Source organism: Oncorhynchus kisutch, unplaced genomic scaffold, assembly GCF_002021735.2.
Source record: "Oncorhynchus kisutch isolate 150728-3 unplaced genomic scaffold, Okis_V2 scaffold1608, whole genome shotgun sequence".
NCBI lineage: Eukaryota > Metazoa > Chordata > Actinopteri > Salmoniformes > Salmonidae > Oncorhynchus > Oncorhynchus kisutch.
Window position 1 is genome coordinate 15,120 of NW_022263553.1, and position 20,272 is coordinate 35,391.

General features: G+C 40.4%; 2 protein-coding genes across 2 annotated transcripts; one reads left to right on the plus strand and one right to left on the minus strand.

Annotated features, from left to right (window-relative positions):
• Positions 1–4,112: 4,112 nt before the first annotated feature.
• On the plus strand, positions 4,113–11,897 carry LOC116366895 (gastrula zinc finger protein XlCGF7.1-like). Its single transcript, XM_031818761.1, has 2 exons — positions 4,113–4,284; positions 8,890–11,897. Exons 1-2 carry the CDS (start codon positions 4,140–4,142, stop codon positions 9,651–9,653), a joined length of 909 nt encoding a protein of 302 aa, XP_031674621.1. The 5' UTR covers positions 4,113–4,139; the 3' UTR covers positions 9,654–11,897.
• LOC116366892 (piggyBac transposable element-derived protein 4-like) lies at positions 9,735–19,171 on the minus strand. The gene is made up of 3 exons (XM_031818758.1): positions 18,990–19,171; positions 14,684–15,980; positions 9,735–9,743 (listed from the first exon to the last, which is right to left on the minus strand). Exons 1-3 carry the CDS (start codon positions 19,169–19,171, stop codon positions 9,735–9,737), a joined length of 1,488 nt encoding a protein of 495 aa, XP_031674618.1.
• Positions 19,172–20,272: the final 1,101 nt, after the last annotated feature.

Consider the following 20,272-nt stretch of genomic DNA (forward strand, 5'->3'; position numbering starts at 1 on the left):
TACATGATGAGATTATTATGGATAAGAGCGACATTATTTTATTTGTCAAATGGCAACCAAGCATCAATCATCATCATGTCACCAGAAGAAGACCCTCAAAATGTATTAGCTCAACACATGCACTTTCACCACCCTGTGAAGTTCATCATTTATTTCATCTGTAGCCTAATAAACTGCATGGGTTCCCAAGTCGTAGTGGGAGGACCACACAACATATCATCACGTGACTCCAAGTTAACTAAGATATTATCGTTATTAAATCAATATTTGCGCATAAAGGATTAATACCGCCACTTCTCGTTTATACATTTTTACTGACACAAAATTACCCCACCATGTCAAACGAAGTAACAAATCGTCTGTCGGCATTTAGAAAAGTGTACAGGCATATCCTGTTTCCATCAGCCCGGTCATTAGTTTGGAAATGGTTGGATCAATATCCACCTTCATGATATGGATGAAGCCTGATTTGGAATGTCTGAGTAGTTCTATATGATGTCATAATACACACCTCTGATAATCAAGTGATATTTGGAATGTCTGAGTAGTTCTATCTGATGTCATAATACACCCCTCTGATAATCAAGTGATGTTCACATGTGATGCATTTGCTCCATTGTTTACATTTAAGTTGGAGGCCCACTCTGATGATGTATGTCTTACATAGTGGGGCTTTAAAATAATAGTATGGTGACATCTTAGTGGGGCATAAACTCCTATAGCAACAATACACTGTGGCTTTGACTTCAAGAGAATGGGTGGTGGTGCTACTCTATAGGTAAAACTGTCCAGTATGAATGTTCAATACACACAATAGGTTGATCAGTAGCCAGTTAGCCAGCTGTACAGTCTAATACGAATGTTCAATACACACAATGGGTTGATCAGTAGGCAGTTAGCTGCTTATCCACACAGCTCGCTATCGCAGCTCGCTAACACAGCTCATATCAACAAAGTCAAAATGGACTCCAGGCATGGTAGTGGCAGCAGTGCACAACAACCACTGTTTACCCGAGCTTCCTGGGTGAAAAATAATTTGGCTATATAAAGAGGGCACGACAAAACCTATTCCCCCTCAGGAGACTGAAAAGGTTTGGCATGGGTCCTCAGATCACAACACAGGGCCAGACGGATTACCAGGACGTGTACTCCGAGCATGCGCTGACCAACTGGCAACTGTCTTCACTAACATGTTCAACCTCTCCCTGTCTGTAATACAATAAATAATACAATTACATCATAGGTACACTTCAACTATGACAGACAACCACTAGTCATGAGTGCACACGATTTGGTTTAATTTGAAGTGATCTATTTGAAGATATTTCTGTCAGAGTTTACATTGTAGGGGATAGGCTGGCTAGCCGGGTCCTCCATATTACTTCACAGCCTGTAAAAAAAACAATTCTGACATGACTTCGGCATTCTTTGGAATTCTGATCGGTTTTATGTACTGGAAAAATAGAAAAGAGAGGTGTAACTTTGCATTGGGACTTGTGATGCTATACTAATGCAGATCCATATGTTACATGTGGTTACATTTAGCTACCTTCACTTTAAGGGAGTTGTATGGCCACATTTAGATGTGAAAAAATAACAGACAGAGAAAACCATTTCTATTCTAACAGTATTTGGGTCATTCTTGAGCTCTGGTAATATTTTAGTCCCACTGACTGATTCTGTATATAAATTGAAATGTCCAGTATAAATGAATTGAAATAAATATAGAATTAATTTAAACCTTGTTATTACAATTCATTTTTACTAATTAATATTAAAATGAGAAGCGTAAACAGTGGAGAACAGCATACAAAAGAAGCAAGGAGAGGAACGGAGCACTGAGGAACTTGACCACTACATTCTAAACTTTCATTCATAGGCTACGTTGCTACCTCATGATGGGTATAGGGGAAATGTTAGTATCATGTAGTAGCCTAAACCTACCACTGTTACATGATGGGTATAGGGGAAATGTTAGTATCATGTAGCAGTCTAAACCTATCGCTGTTACATGATGGGTATAGGGGAAATGTTAGTATCATGTAGTAGTCTAAACCTATCGCTGTTACATGATGGGTATAGGGGAAATGTTAGTATCATGTAGTAGCCTAAACCTACCGCTGTTACATGAACGGAATATGAATGACAGTCATCTATTATGCTGTAATAGAAATAAGGCCATGAATAAACAAATCGTCCTGCCTCATCTTAAACGGCACTGACCACCACTGTTTGGGTGGTGGACCACTCTTTGTACACATGGGAAACTGTTGAGCTGAAAAACCCAGCAGCGTTGCAGTTCTTGACACAAACCGGGGCGCCTGGCACCTACTACCATACCCCATTCAAAGTAACTTAAATATTTTGTCTACCATGTCTCATGTCTCAAGGCTTAAAATTCCTTATTTAACCTGTCTCCCCCCTTCATCTACATGGATTGAAGTGGATTTAACTAGTGACATCAATAAGGGATCATAGCTTTAGCCTGGATTCATCTAGTCAGTCTAAGTCATGGAAGGAGCAGCTGTTCTTAATGTTTTGTAGACTCCGTGTATAGCACTACAGATAATCAAGTGCTATTTGCATGTGATGCATTTGCTCTGTTGTTTACAGTATGATTTGTATTGTATAGAGCGTTGCTTTAAGGGGAAAGTATGGTCACATCTAATAAAAACGAATGTGAAAAATGAACAGAGTAATAACACAAATGTGTTTTAACACACTACCTATTCGTAGAAGTATTTATTCATCATCCACATATTCATATTAAGCTTCTACGTCTGTGTACAGGAAAGTATCATTTGAAAGACGTAAGAAAAAATATATATGTTTATTGTTAAATTATTATGACGTTCTTTCCAATACAATAAGTGTCGTAACTATTGTTTCCAAACTGCGTTACCCACTCCAGCCAGCAGATGGCGATGGGCGTCTTTCAGGTGATGCTTCTTGCGTGACGTATAATGGACTGGACGGGACGCTTCTTCAGGAACAACAAGGCGCCAACTCTTACAACCACCTCGGTAGCCTGCTTGACAATAAAACTAAAAGATTGATTCTTTGGACCATGTTATTGTACATGAGCTAATCTCAGTGTTTTAGACAAATTTCGGTTGACGTATCTACTGGTGAACTTTAACCTAATGTGCTTGTTCAATTTGCAAACTTGTTAAAGATTGATACTGAGGTTAGCACTAGGCTAGTCGCTAATGCTAGCTAGCTAACATCCCTGACCATGAGCTCACTAAACTACTCCTCCCTTGCTAATGAAGAGGAGGTCTGCTGTACGGAGAAAGAATATTTCAGAGTGAAAAAGGAGGAAGAGGGGGCTGTTATAGTGAAAGAAGAGAAAGAACCTTTTAGAGAGGAAGAGGATGCTATCTTAATAAACGTGAAGGAGGAAGACGTTTTGGGAGTGAAAAAGGAGGAGACAGAAGATCCGATTGACACCAGTGAGTACTGTCTTAAAAACAGGGACACAAACTATGCAGTTGTTGAACTAATGTGGGGTTTTTAATGGGCATTCTTACTGTAGGAATTGTTAAATGGTCGATCTGCCATTGGTTCATATACTTTTGGGACTTTTCAATTAGATGTATTGAATTCTCCATGTGGTCGACATTAAAGTTCCCCTCATCTAGTATAACAGTCTTTTAAAATTCAATATTGGTGCATATGTTCTACTTAAAATGTAAAAAAGGCACCCATTTTGTGGAACAACCCTTTTACATTTGCATCACAAATATTTTTTTAGGAAATCATGATGAAAGTGGCCATTTTAGGCCCTTTTTAGACATATTCATGCCTCTTGTAAGACTGTGATTGCAATAGAAGATCATAAGTTTACCATCTGTTTGATGTTCTCATTCACACAGGAGAGAGACATGACTATGGTGGATCCTCTGCGGAGCCTCAACAACATCCTGATGCTGAAGAGGCAGAGAAGAGTCTCTCCAGATCAGAACACCAGATGGTACAGCTTGGTCTGGTCTAGCATACAGCTTGCTTTATCGGCTTGGGCTGGGTTTCTGTAGAGCACTTTATGACAACAGTGACATCAGCATCCATAATGATGTGCGTTTGTGTCCCCTCTTTATGGTTACCAGGACAACGCTAGCCCTTCCTCCCTCCCGGAGTCCATGTGTCGTGCCTCTCCCGGTCGCACCTTACTGCTGGGTATGAAGAGGTTGTCTGTGCTGCTGGTGGACTTCAGGAAAACAACGGGGCTGAGTGGAACTGTGAGAGGAGGAGAAGAGAAGAAAGGATCAGATTTCACTCATCAAAGTAAGTGCTGTAGTTTAGTTTGAACAAATACAATAGATCTGCCCACTGGTATCTGTTACCAGGACAACCAGTGGAGTTATGTTAGTTGACAGGAAGATAGACTGGTGTATATGGATGTAACACTGAAAAAGGATTCTGCCAATGAAAAGAGAGAAACCAATAGTCCATATAAAACCTTGATGAAAGTTAGCTTTAGAGAGAAAATGTCAAGATGATCCAATGTAAGGTGCGTGTTTTACAAAAACTTATCCTTGAAACATTATGGATATTACATTGCCTGTCCCAGTAAACCCCCATATCTTTACAAGACTGTTGAACAGGGAAACTAAACTCTAGACACTGTTAATTAATTAACTAATACTGAGGAAAGCTGTGATCCGGCTTATAGGGAAGGACATTCAATAAACACAGCACTTAAAAATGACTGATTGGCTGAGAGAAATTGATGATGATAAAAATATTGTTTAGGCTGTTGTGTTAGACTTCAGTGCGGCTTTTGACATTATCGATCATAGTCTGCTGCTGAAAAAACGTATGGCTTTACACCCCCTGCTATATTGTGGATAAATAGTTCCAAAAAAAAGCGACCCTTTATTTAACTATGCAAGTCGGTTAAGAACAAATTCTTATTTTCAATGACGGCCTAGGACTACCTTGTTCAGGGGCAGAACGACAGAGTTTTACCTTGTAATCTCGGGGATAAGATCCAGCAACCTTTTGGTTACTGACCTACCGCTCTAACCACTAGGCTACCTGCCACCCCAGAGCTACCTGTCTAACAGAACACAGACAGTGTTCTTTAATGGAAGCCTGTACAACACAATCAAGGTAGAATCAGGAATTCCCCAGGGCAGCTGTTTGGCACCTACCTTTTTCAATCTTTACCAACGACGTGCCAACGACATTTGAGTAAAGCCAGTGTATCTGTATGCAGATGACTCAACACTGTACACGTCAGCTACCACGGAAACTGAAATGACAGCAACACTTAACAAAGAGCTGCAGTGAGTTTCAGAATGGGTGGCAAGGAATAAGTTAGTCCTAAATATTTCAGATTACCTTAAATTACATGGCCTACTATGCTAATTCTGTAGCGTATTGTTAGAAGGGGGTAAATAAATATTTTGTTGGAGCGCCAGGCAGGTATTAACCCTAGTTATTAAAGTTAGTTATTACCTGTTATAACATTATTATTAAATATTATTAAAACTGAAAGGATGAGAGTAGAATAGAGTAGCGCTTCCAGACACATTCTAAACATGGAGTCTTAAAGGAGGACTGTAACATCTAATGATGAAACATTATGGAGGCTTAAAGGAGGACTGTAGCATCTAATGATGAAACATTATGGAATCTTAAAGGAGAACTGTAGCATCTAATGATGAAACATTATGGAGTCTTAAAGGAGGCTTGTAGCGTCTAATGATGAAACATTATGGAGTCTTAAAGGAGGCTTGTAGCGTCTAATGATGAAACATTATGGAGTCTTAAAGGAGGCCTGTAGCATCTAATGATGAAACATTATGGAGTCTTAAAGGAGGACTGTAGCATCTAATGATGAAACATTATGTAGTCTTAAAACTTGTTAGGGAGGAGGTCCCTGTGGCGGGATCAAATCAGCGGATATTTTAGAGCGCCACCGAAAGTTTTCGATAAAACTCAAACTTTCATTAAAACACACATACAAGGTACTGAATTAAAGCTACACTCGTTGTGAATCTAGCCACCAAGTCAGATTTGTAAAATGCTTTTCGGCGAAAGCATGAGAAGCTATTATCTGATAGCATGCACCCCCAAGAATACCAGACCGTCAACAAAACAACAGATTTTGCGGTAGCCGGCGCTACCCAAAACGCAGAAATAAAATATGAAACATTCATTACCTTTGACGAGCTTCTTTCTTGGCACCCCTATATGTCACATAAACATCACAATTGGGTCTTTTTCCCGATTAAATCCGTCATTGTATACCCAAAATGTGATTTGCTGAAGACCGGTCTGATCCAGAAAAATGCCCCTTTACAAGACGCAACGTCACTTTTTAAAATGACAAAAGTTGCCTATATACTTTTACACTTCAAATTACTTTTCTAAACCAACTTTAGGTATTAATACACGTTAATAATCTATTAAATTGATCACGGGGCGATCTGTATTCGATAGCAGCAAGTCTTGAAATCATCGTCCAAGAGGTAGTTGTTTGGGCTAAATTATAGGTGGGCTATGTACAGGTGCAGTAATCTGTGAGCTGCTCTGACAGTTGGTGCTTAAAGCTAGTGAGGGAGATGTGTTTCCAGTTTCAGATTAATGATTGCAATAATGAAGCTGTTGACCCCACACTCTTGAGTGTGTTGTCGAGAGCTTAACTTTGAATGAAAAACAGAGCTCTTATAAATGCTTAGTCAGGGCTGGTTCCACCCCTCCCATGCTGATTGGGGGGCATCACAAGCCATCCTGGGTTCATCCTATGGTCATCTGCACCTGGTGTTGTTTTAACCCCCCAACCCGGCTTTAGGTTTTTATCAGTAAGTAATGAATCAATTGTCAGCTCAAGCTCCAGAGGCCCAACTCAGTCCCATAGACACAGATGAGAGAGTACCCATCAAAGCTATTCGATGGCTAAACAGTATTAATACAATCTTGTAATTTTTCTCAGTGTCCACCCTATCGACAACAGGGAAATATTACTGGGGTGCTTTGTGTCTGTCTCCAATGTAAAAAAATATAATATAAAAATGGACATTCCTGCAGTCAGCATGCCAATTTTACGCCCACTCTGAGACATCTGTGGCATTGTTGTGACAAAACTGCACATTTTAGAGTGCCCTTTTATTTTCCCCAGCACAAGGTGCACCTGTGAAATAATCAAGCTGTTCAATCAGCTTCTTGATATTCCACACCTGTCAGGTGGATGGATTATCTTGGCAGAAAAAATGTGTTAACTAACAGGGATGTAAAACATTCTGCAATCTTTTTTTTCAGCTCATTAAACATCCAACACTTTACATGTTGCGTTTATAATTTGTTTATTGTAGTTACTATCAGTTTTAGGAACATCTTTCCAAATATTTCACCTTATTTTTTACTTTACCCAAAATATGACATCAGTGATAATCAAAATGTTGAAAATCTGTGAATGTCTAAATAAGAAATTGGGCCATTTAAACAGCAGGTGTCGAACCCTTTCGACAACGGAGAGATTTTACTGATGTGCTTTGTGTCTTCGACTTAAAAACAAGTCAGTAGAACGTGGAATGAAGCCTCTAGTGTAATGTGGGACCGGATGGCAGCTATTTAAGTCACTGGTCTGGCAGAATGCCAGTCATTATATCGCCTTGCGTTCCATTACTCTGTAGACAAAATGAATGCTCCGGTTGGAACGTTATTGGATATATATGATAATAACATCCTGAAGATTGATTCTCTACTTAGTTTGACCAGTTTATTCGACCTGGAATATCACTTTTTGAAGTTTTTGTCCGAGTTCGCCTGGACCAGCGGCAGTTTTTGGACGTGTGAACTAAACGTGCTAGCAAAAGTAGCTAATTGGACACTAGTAATGGACATTATGGAACAAAACAATGATTTGTTGCGGAACTAGGATTCCTTGCACTGCATTCTGATGAAAGATCATCAAAGGTAAGGGAATATTTATGATGTAATTTCGTATTTCTGTTGACTCCAACATAGCGGAGAAATATATTTACTTCTGAGCATTGTCTCAGATTATTGAATGGTATGCTTTTTTCGTAACATTTAAAAAAAAATCTGACACAGCGGTTGCATTAAGAACCAGTGTATCTTTAATTATATGTAAAACATGTGTCTTTCGGCAAAGTTTATGATGAATATTTGCATACACTCCAGAATGTTATGAAGAGTGATCAGATGAATTACAAAGTCCCTCTTTGCCATGCAAATGAACTGACCCCCCCCCCCCCCAAAAAAAAACTAGAAGCTTCAAAAGGAGGGTGGTGCTTGGAATCATTGTTCTTCCTCTGTCACCCATGGTTACCTGCAAGGAAACACGTGCCGTCATCATTACTTTGCACAAAAAGGGCTTCACAGGCAAGGATATAGCTGCCAGTAAGATTGCACCTAAATCAACCATTTATCGGTTCATCAAGAACTTCAAGGAGAGCGGTTCAATTGTTGTGAAGAAGGCTTCAGGGCACCCTGTTACGGTTTTCTTTAGGTGAAAGAGAGTCGGACCAAAATGCAGCGTGGTATTCCTGATACATGTTTAATGACGATGAAAATACGAACAATACAAAAACAACAAACGTAACGTGAAAACCTATACAGCCTATCTGGTGACAACAAACACAGAGACAGGAACAATCACCCACGACACACTCAAAGAATATGGCTGCCTAAATATGGTTCCCAATCAGAGACAACGATAAACACCTGCCTCTGATTGAGAACCACTTCAGGCAACCATAGACTTACCTAGAAAACCCCACTAAGCCACAATCCCAATCCCACACTAAGATTGTTAAAACTGGTCTTAGGTTATTGAGGGATCTGATTAGGATTTACCCGTTTTATAATGTGGAGGTTTCTTTCGGTCTCTATTTTTCATTTAAACACTGTCTTTGGCAGGAGAAAGACCAGACTCAGAGGAACCAGAACCAGGGATGTCCAAACCAGCAAGAAGACACCAGTGCTCTTACTGTGGAAAGGGTTGTAACAGGTTAGGGGCCCTGAAACAGCACGAGAGAATACACACAGGGGAGAAGCCTTTCCACTGCTCCCAGTGTGGCAAGTGTTTCAGCCGGTCAGAAACCCTGAAAGCCCATGGGATAGTACATACAGGGGAGAAGCCTTACCACTGCTCCCAGTGTGGCAAGTGTTTTAACCGGTTATGGGCCCTGAAACAGCACGAGAGTATACACACAAGGGAGAAGCCTTACCACTGCTCCCAGTGTGGGAAGTGTTTCGGCCGGTCAGAATTCCTGAAAGCCCATGAGCTAGTACATACAGGGGAGAAGCCTTACCACTGCTCCCACTGCGAGAAGTGTTTTAAGCGGTTAAGGAATCTGAAAGACCATGAAAGAATACACACAGGGGAGAAGCCTTACCACTGCTCCCAGTGTGGCAAGTGTTTTAAGCAGTTAGGGAATCTGAAAGACCACGAAAGAATACACACAGGGGAGAAGCCTTACCACTGCTCCCAGTGTGGCAAGTGTTTTAAGCGGTTAGGGAACCTGAAACGACACGGGCTAGTACACAGGGGAGAAGCCTTACCACTGCTCCCAGTGTGGCAAGTGTTTCAACCATTCAGGGAATCTGAAACAGCACGAGAGAATACACGCAGGAGAGAAGCCTTACTGCTGCTCCCAGTGTGGAAGGAGTTTTTACCATAAAAACAGCCTGAACCAACATGAGAAAATACACAGATGGGAGATGCATTACCACTCCACCCAGGGTGCAAAGCTTTTGCCCATTTAGGAAGCCTGAAAGAGCATGACACAGAGAATGCTTACAAAAGCTTAGACTTTGGGAAAACATATTACTCATAACAATCACTTAAACGTCATTAGAGAATCCACACAGGAGAGAGAAATTGCTTCTCTTAGCATGTATATTGATATTTCACATCTAATTTTTCTTACAATTCATCAGAGAACATACCCAGTGCTCCCGTTGTCTTATATTGTTGCCTATAATGTGTTGACCTGTTTTTACCATATGAAATTGATGAGGAATTTAAAAACTGTATGTTTGAAAAACTTGGGGCCAAAGGAGTGGCTAATAAGTCTGGCTGCACATCTGGCTGGCTTACATACTGCAAATTGAGAAATGATGTGACCTATTATGTGCAGTATGTAATCAAATTTATTACGAAGCCATAATGAAATACATACACAGGTGCTGTTCCAATTGACTCAAATGATGTCAATTAGCCTATCAGAAGCTATAGACATAATTTTCTGGCATTTTCCAAGGCTGTTTAAAGGCACAGTCAACTTAGTGTATGTAAACTTCTGACCCACTGGGGTTGTGTAATAATCTGTCTGTAAACAATTGTTGGAAAAATGACTTGTGTCATTAACACAGATGTCCTAACCGACTTGCCAAAACTATAGTTTGTTAACAAGAAATGTGTGGAGTGGTTGAAAAATTAGTTATAATGACTCCAACCTAAGTGTATGTAATCTTTAGCTTCAACTGTAAATACTGTATCCTTCACTATCTATTCTTCACTATATATTGCATCTTAGCTGCTGTGTTTCTGCTCATCCATGTTTTCTACTTCTATATTTCCCATTCCTTTACTGGATTATGTGTATTAGGTTTAGTTGTGGAATTTGTTAGATATCATCTGTTTGATACTGCTGTACTGTCGGATCTAGAAGCATAAGCATTTCACTACACTCACAATAACACCTGCTAACCCTGTGCATGTGACCAATAACATTTGCTAACCATGTGTATGTGACCAATAACATCTGACAACCATGTGTATGTGACCAATAACATCTGCTAACCATGTGTATGTGACCATAACATCTGCTAACCATGTGTATGTCACCAATAACATCTGCTAACCATGTATATGTGACCAATAACATCTGCTAACCATGTGTATGTGACCATAACATCTGCTAACCATGTGTATGTGACCATAACATCTGCTAACCATGTGTATGTGACCAATAACATCTGCTAACCATGTATATGTGACCATAACATCTGCTAACCATGTGTATGTGACCAATAGCATCTGCTAACCATGTGTATGTGACCAACACCATCTGCTAACCATGTGTATGTGACCAATAACATCTGCTAACCATATGTATGTGACCAATAACATCTGCTAACTATGTATATGTGACCAATAACATCTGCTAACCATGTGTATGTGACCAATAACATCTGCTAACCATATGTATGTGACCAATAACATTTGATTTGAACAAAACAAATCCAAGTGATGATGTTTGATCAATGTGGAAAACGGATTGGATTTGTAAAAATCCATCTACATAAGGTATTTTTTATTAATTTTCACACAACTGGTAACCGCTGACTGGTGACATTTTGTTTTTCACCCTACTGGTAACCTAAATCCAATGACGGTGGACATTTTGTGTTGATTTCATGTTGAATTCACTTTAGTTGACGAATCAAAGAAATGTAAATAGAAACTAGATGTTGAACTCATGTCTGTGCCCAGTGGGACGGTTTGAATAAGCGGCAGGTGTTGGATCAATATCCACATTAGTAGCTACATTTCCATGCAATTTGCGACAGATTTTCATGTGAATATTCTCAAATCTGCATAAAACAATATACGCATTTTCCCACCGGAAACGTTTGCATCAAACATATTTATTGCGGATAAAAGTCTTTGCGTGATGACGTAGTGCACGGAAAAAATGTTTTCCTGTTGAATTCCCATGTACTGAATGAAAAATGCAAGTTAAATGGGTTTCCATTGCATTTTCAACTCTACTGAGGGTTTTGAAAAACCGTTGAGTTATATAGCAAACGTGCTCTTGTCGTGCTCACGCGCTCTGTAGCCAACAGCTCACATATACAGTGCTGGTAGGCTACCGACATGATGAGATTATTATGGATGAGTGCGACATTATTTTATTTGTCAAATGGCAACCAAGCATCGACATGGCTACCGACATGATGAGATTATTATGGATGAGTGCGACATTATTTTATTTGTCAAATGGCAACCAAGCATCAATCATCATCATGTCACCAGAAGAAGACCATCAACATGTATTGGAAAGGAGCATCAAGCTCAACACATGCACTTTCACCACCCTGTGAAGTTCATCATTTATTTAATCTGTAGCCTAATAAACTGCATGGTTTCCCAAATCGTAGTGGGAGGACCACACAATATATCATCGCGTGACTCCAAATTAACTAAGATATGATCGTTATTAAATCGATATTTGCGCATAAAGGATTAATGCCGCCATTTCTCGTTTATACATTTTTACTGACACAAAAAGACCCCACCATGTCAAACGAAGTAACAAATCGTCTGTCGGCATTTAGAAACGTATACAGGCATATCCTGTTTCCATCAGCCCGGTCATGACTTTGGAAATGGTTGTATCAATATCCACCTTCATGATATGGATGAAGCCTGATTTGGAATGTCTGAGTAGTTCTATCTGATGTCATAATACACTCCTCTGATAATCAAGTGATGTTCACATGTGATGCATTTGCTCCATTGTTTACATTTAAATTGGAGGCCCACTCTGATGATGTATGTCTTACATAGTGGGGCTTTAAATGAAAAGTATGGTGACATCTTAGTGTGGCTTGAAATGAATAGGATTATTAATCATAAACTCCTATAGCAACAATACACTGGGGCTTTGACTTCAAGAAGAGAATGGGCTGATGGGTGGTGGTGCTACTCTATAGGTAAGGCTGTCCAATAAGAATGTTCAATACACACAATAGGTTGATCAGTAGCCAGCTAGCTGCTACGTCTTTAGCCGGACAACTAGCTAACACGGCTAGCTAACACGGCTCGCTATCAACAAAGTCAAAATGGACTCGAGGCCTGGTGGTGGCAGCAGTGCACAACAACCACTGTTTACCGGAGCATCCTGAGTGAAAAATAATTTGGCTATATAAAGAGGGCACGACAAACATCTCTGGAAAGACCTGAAAATAGCTGTGCAGCAACATTCCCAATCCAACCTGACAGAGTTTGAGAGGATCTGCAGAGAAGAATGGGAGAAGCTACCCAAATACAGGTGTGCCAAGCTTGTGTTGTCATACCCAAGAAGGCTTGAGGCTGTAATCACTGCCAAAGGTGCTTCAACAAAGTACTGAGTAAAGGGTCTGAATACTTATGTAAATGTAGTATTTCAGTTCAAATTCCTAAAAACATGTTTTTGCTTTGTCATTATGGGTTATTGTTTAATACATAATAATTTAATACATTTTAGAATAAGGCTGTAACGTAACAACATCTGGAAAAAGTCAAGGCGTCTGAATATTTTCCGAATGCTGTCCTCTCCAAATGTAGCTGTATTTTATTGGTTGGAATTGTTTTAAGATGGCCATACTGTGGATTATTTAGATGTTTGATTTTTTATTCTAGGACCCCTTTAGGTATAAATATATATATATATATGTGTAATACCAGTCAAAAGTTTGGACACACTCATTGAGATTTTCATAATTTTTTACTTTTTTCTGCTTTGTAGAATAATAGTGAAGACATCAAAACTATGAAATAACATATATAGAATCATGTAGGAAGCAGAAAAGTGTTAATCAAATCTAAATATATTTTATGTTTGAGAGTCTTCAAAGTAGCCACCCTTTGCCTTGATGACAGCTTTGCAACACTCTTGGCAATGTAGAAAAGTTCAAATAAAGAAAACCCCTGCAATGAGTAGGTGTGTCCAAACTTTTGACTGGTACTGAATATATATTTATATATATATATATTTAAATCAAATATTGAATTTGGGCTTTACTAATATTGCCCATAGAAATGCATTGAAAAACACATTTAATAGCTGGGAAAAAATACATATATATTTGTTTTAAGTAATAAGGTTTTGAAGTGTCTGTCCTATATTTAGGCAATATAAGAAAGCTCAGGTAATATTTTATATTGTTTTACATATATTTAACCCCTTATTTTTGGGGGCACAAAACTACCTCCGTACTTCCATTTGTGTGTATAGGTTACATTCAAATGAGTTACGATGATCAACATAGAGAACACACTTTCACAACCCTCCCAAACCTCTCTACAACATCCCCAACAAACACCTTCACAACCCTCCCAAACCTCTCTACAACATCCCCAACAAATACTTTCACAACCCTCCCAAACCTCTCTACAACATCCCCAAACACCTCCACAACCCTCCCAAACCTCTCTACAACATCCCTAAACACAATATTATTTACCCTCAATGTTCAATAATGTGAAGACCCTCTACACAATATTGTGCTGCTGATGCCATAGCCCATAGCAGTCTCTTTCTGCTGTGAAGCAGAGGGTCACTGAACAGGTGGTGCAGCCGACAGAGGATTTCTTGTGGCAAAGAGCACAACGAAGCCTCCTTACTAAGCCCCTTTTGCACTCATTCCTGCCTGCAATAAGGAATTTAAGCATGTGCACACCACTGGTTGAAGGAGCAGAAGGGACAGAGGTAGAGGGGAATGAAGGTGCTACAGTGCTGTAGCTAGCAAGCTCCTGGATGAGCAGCTCTCTGAAGGCTAGCTGTGAGATGGGGGGCTGTCCACAGCTCTTGGCCATTTCCTTCTGGAGGATGAAGGCATTCACCACAGAAATGTCAATGAAATGATAAAACAATGTCTTGTACCATTTCATGGTTTTGTGGAGAACATTATAGTATCCTATCAGCGCATATGATAGGCCCACACCTCCCCCCATGCTCTTGTTGTAGTCCTTTACTGCAGTTGGAATGGAGACATTTTTGGTGGTCCATGCCCCTGTAGCGTCCTTCACACGCCTGACGACGTGATCACCACTGAAGGACTTGTGGATAGTGGAGCACATCGCCACCTCTCTGGTGTCCACCCACTTCACAAACAGCAGGCCATCTTCACGGATCCATCTCATGGTACCCCGCTCAGCCTGCTTAGGCATGTCGTTCACCCTGGTTTTCGGAAAGCCCACTCTGTTGGTCCGAATGGTGCCACAGGCCCACACATCCAGCTTCCTCAGGTCTGTGAACAGGGTAGGGCTTGTGTAAAAGTTATTCACAAACAGTTTGTAGCCCTTCCCTAGCAGCTGAAAATCTAATAACTGCATAACGGAGTCATAGCTAAATCCCTTACCGGTCGCACAACTGTTCTTACCCTCATAGACAAAAAAATTGCACGTGTATGCAGACGCAGAATCGGCCAAAACAAACAGTTTGTAACCCAATTTAGTCGGTTTGTTACGCATGTAGTGTTTTAGGCCATTTCTGGCCTTTGAGGCTACCATCCTCTCATCTATGGAAAGGTTCTGGGCAGGCTGAAAATAAGTATTGCAGGCCTCAATGATGTCGAGGTAGAGAGGTTTAATTTTGCAGAGCTTATCAAACCTTGCCGTGCCTCGTTTCGTCTTGTTGTCCTTATCAACTTCTGGGTCACTGATATGAAGCGCCCGTGAGATTGTCAGAAACCTTTTGCATGACATGACCGTGGTGGGGAAAGGCAGTTGATAGAGGGGTGCAGATTTCCAGTAGTCCTTCAGGGTTTTTAGCTTCACAAGACCCATGTAAATGACCATAGAAAAGTAACAAAAAAGATCTGACCTGGAAATGGGCTTCCATGTCTCTTTCTTGCCTGCCTGCTTCTTAGCTCCGTACTTATTAGTGTTCAACACCAGGGAATCAACAACTGCCGAGGTGAAAAACAACTGAAAAAGTTGCATGGGGCTGTACTTGGAGTTCATGTCCAGCTGAGGACCTGGTGGCCTCTTTGGTCTGAAAATTGGAGGTGGTGGGGCCACATCCTCCTCCAGTACAGAGTGCCAACGACCCTCCTCCGCACTGCCAGCATGTTCCACACTTCCCTTCCTCCGCTTCTTTGTCACCGGCTTCACACCTCTTGATGGCCGGGCGGGGGTAGGTGTGGTGCCGGAGACAGCAGGGGTCCAGCTGGATGGACCAGCTTCAGTGGGGGATTTGCACCTTGGCAGTATGGGCTCCCAATCAGAATCGCTGGGACTGTGAAATAAAGACAAAACAGACACAGATTATATATAGAGTAAGTAAACATCCACTAAGGTGAGGTGCTGTATTTTATCTAAACATGGAATGGACATGTAAAAATATATGTAATATATACAGACACACAGATACACCCACAATGTAGAGCAATGTTTACTTTATACACATGTGTACTTTATATTTCATGTCCTCGTCATATTTTTATATATGGCAAAATATATATATATATATCTCAAACAACTCAAATGAATAATATTTTATATTATTCATTTCAAACAACGTTACTCACCAATCCAACACAGAATCTTCTCCATTTAGAGTGAAAAGAATAGTCACTGTCTGGTCTGACTCATCTTGTAGTAATTCACTCTCACTATCTCTATCAATATCGTCAATGATATCGTGTAGATCTGTATACTTTGTCTTTGCCTTCGATTTTAAAGATTTACTTGCCATAATTATTCTCTGAAAATGCTCTCAAAACAGAAATGCTGCACGTTACCAGCGTGGCTGCCTCGTAGAGTTTTCAATGGCGAATGGTTGTCTATACGCTTGAGTTTCCCACAAACGATAGTCTTCCTGGATAGAACCATCACATGTTGTCGTTTACCTGAGCTCATTGGCTATCTACCCAGCTAGATTTCAAGACGATCAGTGGTCATTGGTCCGAAATACAGTCATTGTTTGCCGTGTTCAAATCAGTTCCTTTCGGTCAATATGTCCCGGAAAAGAACCGTGAAGTGTGGTTGTTTTACTAACAAACAGAGGAATGCAATGAAACCAAACATGACTCGATAAACGTCCGTTTAGATTGAGTAATTCAAATGTAATTGTCCTTCCAAAGTTGGAATTGTCCGTGTCCTTCCAAAGTTGAAGGACACGGAATTTACGACAAGCCGTTTACAAAATGTTTCCTGTTAGGCTATAAAAATTGATTATATTGAACAAAACGACACTATTGTTTTGTCGTGACCTTTAGTGTTGCCAAAAGAAGATCTTCAAAAGGTAATTGTTGAATTTTATTGCTATTTCTGATCGATAATCGCATTTGCAGTAAAGCTTTTTGAATTCTGACATGGTGGCTAGATTAACCAGAGGTTTAGCTTTCATTTGGTGTATTGCACTTCTGATTTAATTTATAATAATGACATTTCGGGCAATTTTTGATTAAACGTTTCCCTAGAGGAACGCCTGTCCTAGACAGGTTTTTAAACTGTCTGCTACTCAGGTCCATAAGCTAGGGTATGCATATAATTAGTAGATTTGGGTAGAAAACTAAAGTTTCCAAAACTGTTAAAATAATGTCTGTGAGTATAACAGAACGGATATGGCAGGTGAAAACGAGGAAAATACAACCAGGAAGTACTATTATTTTGAAAGGCTGTTTTTCCATTGAAAGCCTTTCCACCAAACAAAGACTTAAGACATAGCAGAGACACCCATAACCACATCAGCTGGTGTTATTAAAGTCAATTTTTTCCAGGCAAGGGGTCGCTGAGGTCCTGGTTACAGATAACGCTCCCCAGTTCTCTGCGAGCTCCTTTTCTGCTTTTGCCGCAGAATATGACCAGTAGCCCCTACCATGCACAGAGTAATGGTGAGGCAGAATATGACCAGTAGCCCCTACCATGCACAGAGTAATGGTGAGGCAGAATATGACCAGTAGCCCCTACCATGCACAGAGTAATGGTGAGGCAGAATATGACCAGTAGCCCCTACCATGCACAGAGTAATGGTGAGGCAGAGAGAGCTGTGAAAGCAGTCAAGGGACTGCTGAAAAAAGAACAAGGATCCATACAGGGCTCTGTTAGCTTACAGAGTTACACCACTGCATCATGGGCCGTCGCCTGCCGAGCTCCTGATGGGCAGGAGGCTGCGTTCCCCATTGCCTGTCTCGCAGGCTCAGCTTAAACCCTGATGGCCTAACAGGAAGGCCTTCGCTGAGAGGGACAAACGGCTGAAACAAACTCAAACTGGAGACTTTAAATAGGTGACACCGTGCTGAGGCCAGAGCTGACCGAAGGTCAACGTGTGTGGATTACAAACTCAAAGACACCAGCAATAGTGCTGAGGAAAGCGGATGCCCCACGCTCCTATGTGGTGGACACAGGCTCAGAAGAGGTACGAAGGAACAAAACACACCTCAGAGCTCTTCCAGATCTACCAGCCACACAGACTGAGGCCACAGAAAATGCACATAGAGGGTGAAGGAGAGAGAATACTCACCGAGCCAAAAGCGCACCCAGAAAGGGATGTGAAGCCACCAGTGGCTGAAAGACTATTTTACGTGGAGAAAACATACTGCTGGGGAACATACCCAGCAAAAAGAGACTGTACCTAAGTTAATGTTCATACTGTGTGATTGAATGCTTTCATACGGGTTCAGGATGGGAATTAGCATGTTAGAGAATAATACTGTTTATTCTGTTTCTACAAACTTTTATTGTACTTTTCTAAAACTTTGTCTGGACTTTGTGCATTCGGGTTTACTATTTCTGACTTTTGTGACACCTCTCCTTGGTTGGAAAATGGCCGTATGGTTCTGTGGCTAGGGGCTGCCTTACAAGTGTTTGGTGTGCTTTCGCGATAAAGCCTATTTGAAACAGGACAATATGGCTGGATTTACAACAAGTTTATCTTTAAAATGGTGTATAATACTTGTATGTTTGAGGAATTTTAATTATGGGATTTCTGTTGTTTTTAATCTGGCGCCCTGCAATTTCACTGGCTGTTGTCGAGGTGGGACGCACTTGTACCAGAGAGGTTAACAAGACATTTGTGGAGTGGTTGAAAAACAAGTTTTAAGGACTCCAAACTAAGTGTATGTAAACTCTGACTGTGTGTGTGTGTGTGTGTGTGTGTGTGTGTGTGTGTGTGTGTGTGTGTGTGTGTGTGTGTGTGTGTGTGTGTGTGTGTGTGTGTGTGTGTGTGTATGTATATATAAACAAATATGCAACCATTTAAACAACTGCATTAGCATGAGAAGTAAAAACTTGTTTTCCTTACTGATCAAAAAGTGGATCTTCTCCTTCCAAAAACATTTCTTCCGCGCTGGAATCAAAACTCTGGTTGCTCACAGAGTCCTCATCCATTCCTTCTGTGTCACTCTCCTGGTCAATTTCTGCAATAATATCATCAAAATAATTATACTTGGACTGAGATTTAGCTTTTCCACTCTTAGTAACCATGTTTAACTTTTTCAGACTTGAGAAGTCTGTAGAAGAGAACGAACTGCTGTGAAACGTAAACTACCGTGCATCTGGTTTCCTTTCACCAGAGAATGAACTCTGTTGTGCACAGCTCTAGCATGATGGCTGTTTGTCCTACAAACGGCGTTCACATACTGCTGGAAATCCCAGCTCATTGGCTATCTAGCTAGGTTTCAAAACGATCGGTGGTCATTGGTCCAAGAACCTTCATGGGCTAATTCAGGTCTTGTATAGCCAATACGTAATGTAGAATTATGAAACATGTTTGGTTGCCTTCTAGAGTGTCTGAGGATTGCACAGAAACCGAACTTGACCGTGTTAAGCTATGTTTGATTGCTAAAATTTGATTTCATAAAATTGTTTTGTTGCAAGTTGAAAGAGTCGTAATTCATGCAGAATGCTGTTTACAACACGGATCGTGTTAGGATATACATGTCCTTTTGTCAGTTAAAATAACATTACATTTATCATAAATACAGTGTAGACATTGCTAATGTTGAGGCGGAAAATGGCAGATTATCTACATAGAGGCCCATTATTATCTACAGAGGCCCATTATCAGCTAATCCAAGTTTATCATTTTAAAATGCGAATCGAACATTAGAAAACGCTTTTGCAATTATGTTAGCACAGCTGAAAACTGTTGTTCTGATGAAAGAAGCAATAAAACTGGCCTCCTGTAGACTAGTTGAGTATCTGGAGCATCAGCATTTGTGGCTTTGATTGTCAATGTTATTTTAATGGACCAAAAAAATGATTTTCTTTCAAAAACAAGGACATTTCTAAGTGACCCCAAACTTTTCAACAGTAGTGTATATATAGAAATACATGTTTAACATTTGCACCAATTGATTGGTGAAAAGAACAGGTGTCTAAGTCAAACAAGATTTGTATTAGTCGGGGACAGCCCCACTGGTAAAAGATACTAGTCCATCTTCATGTCAACTAACAGAACTCTGCTGGTTGTCCTGGTAACAGATACCAGTGGGAAGATCTATTATATTTGTTCAAACTAAACTACAGCACTTACTTTGATGAGTCAAATCTGATCCTTTCTTCTCTTCTCCTCCTCTCACAGTT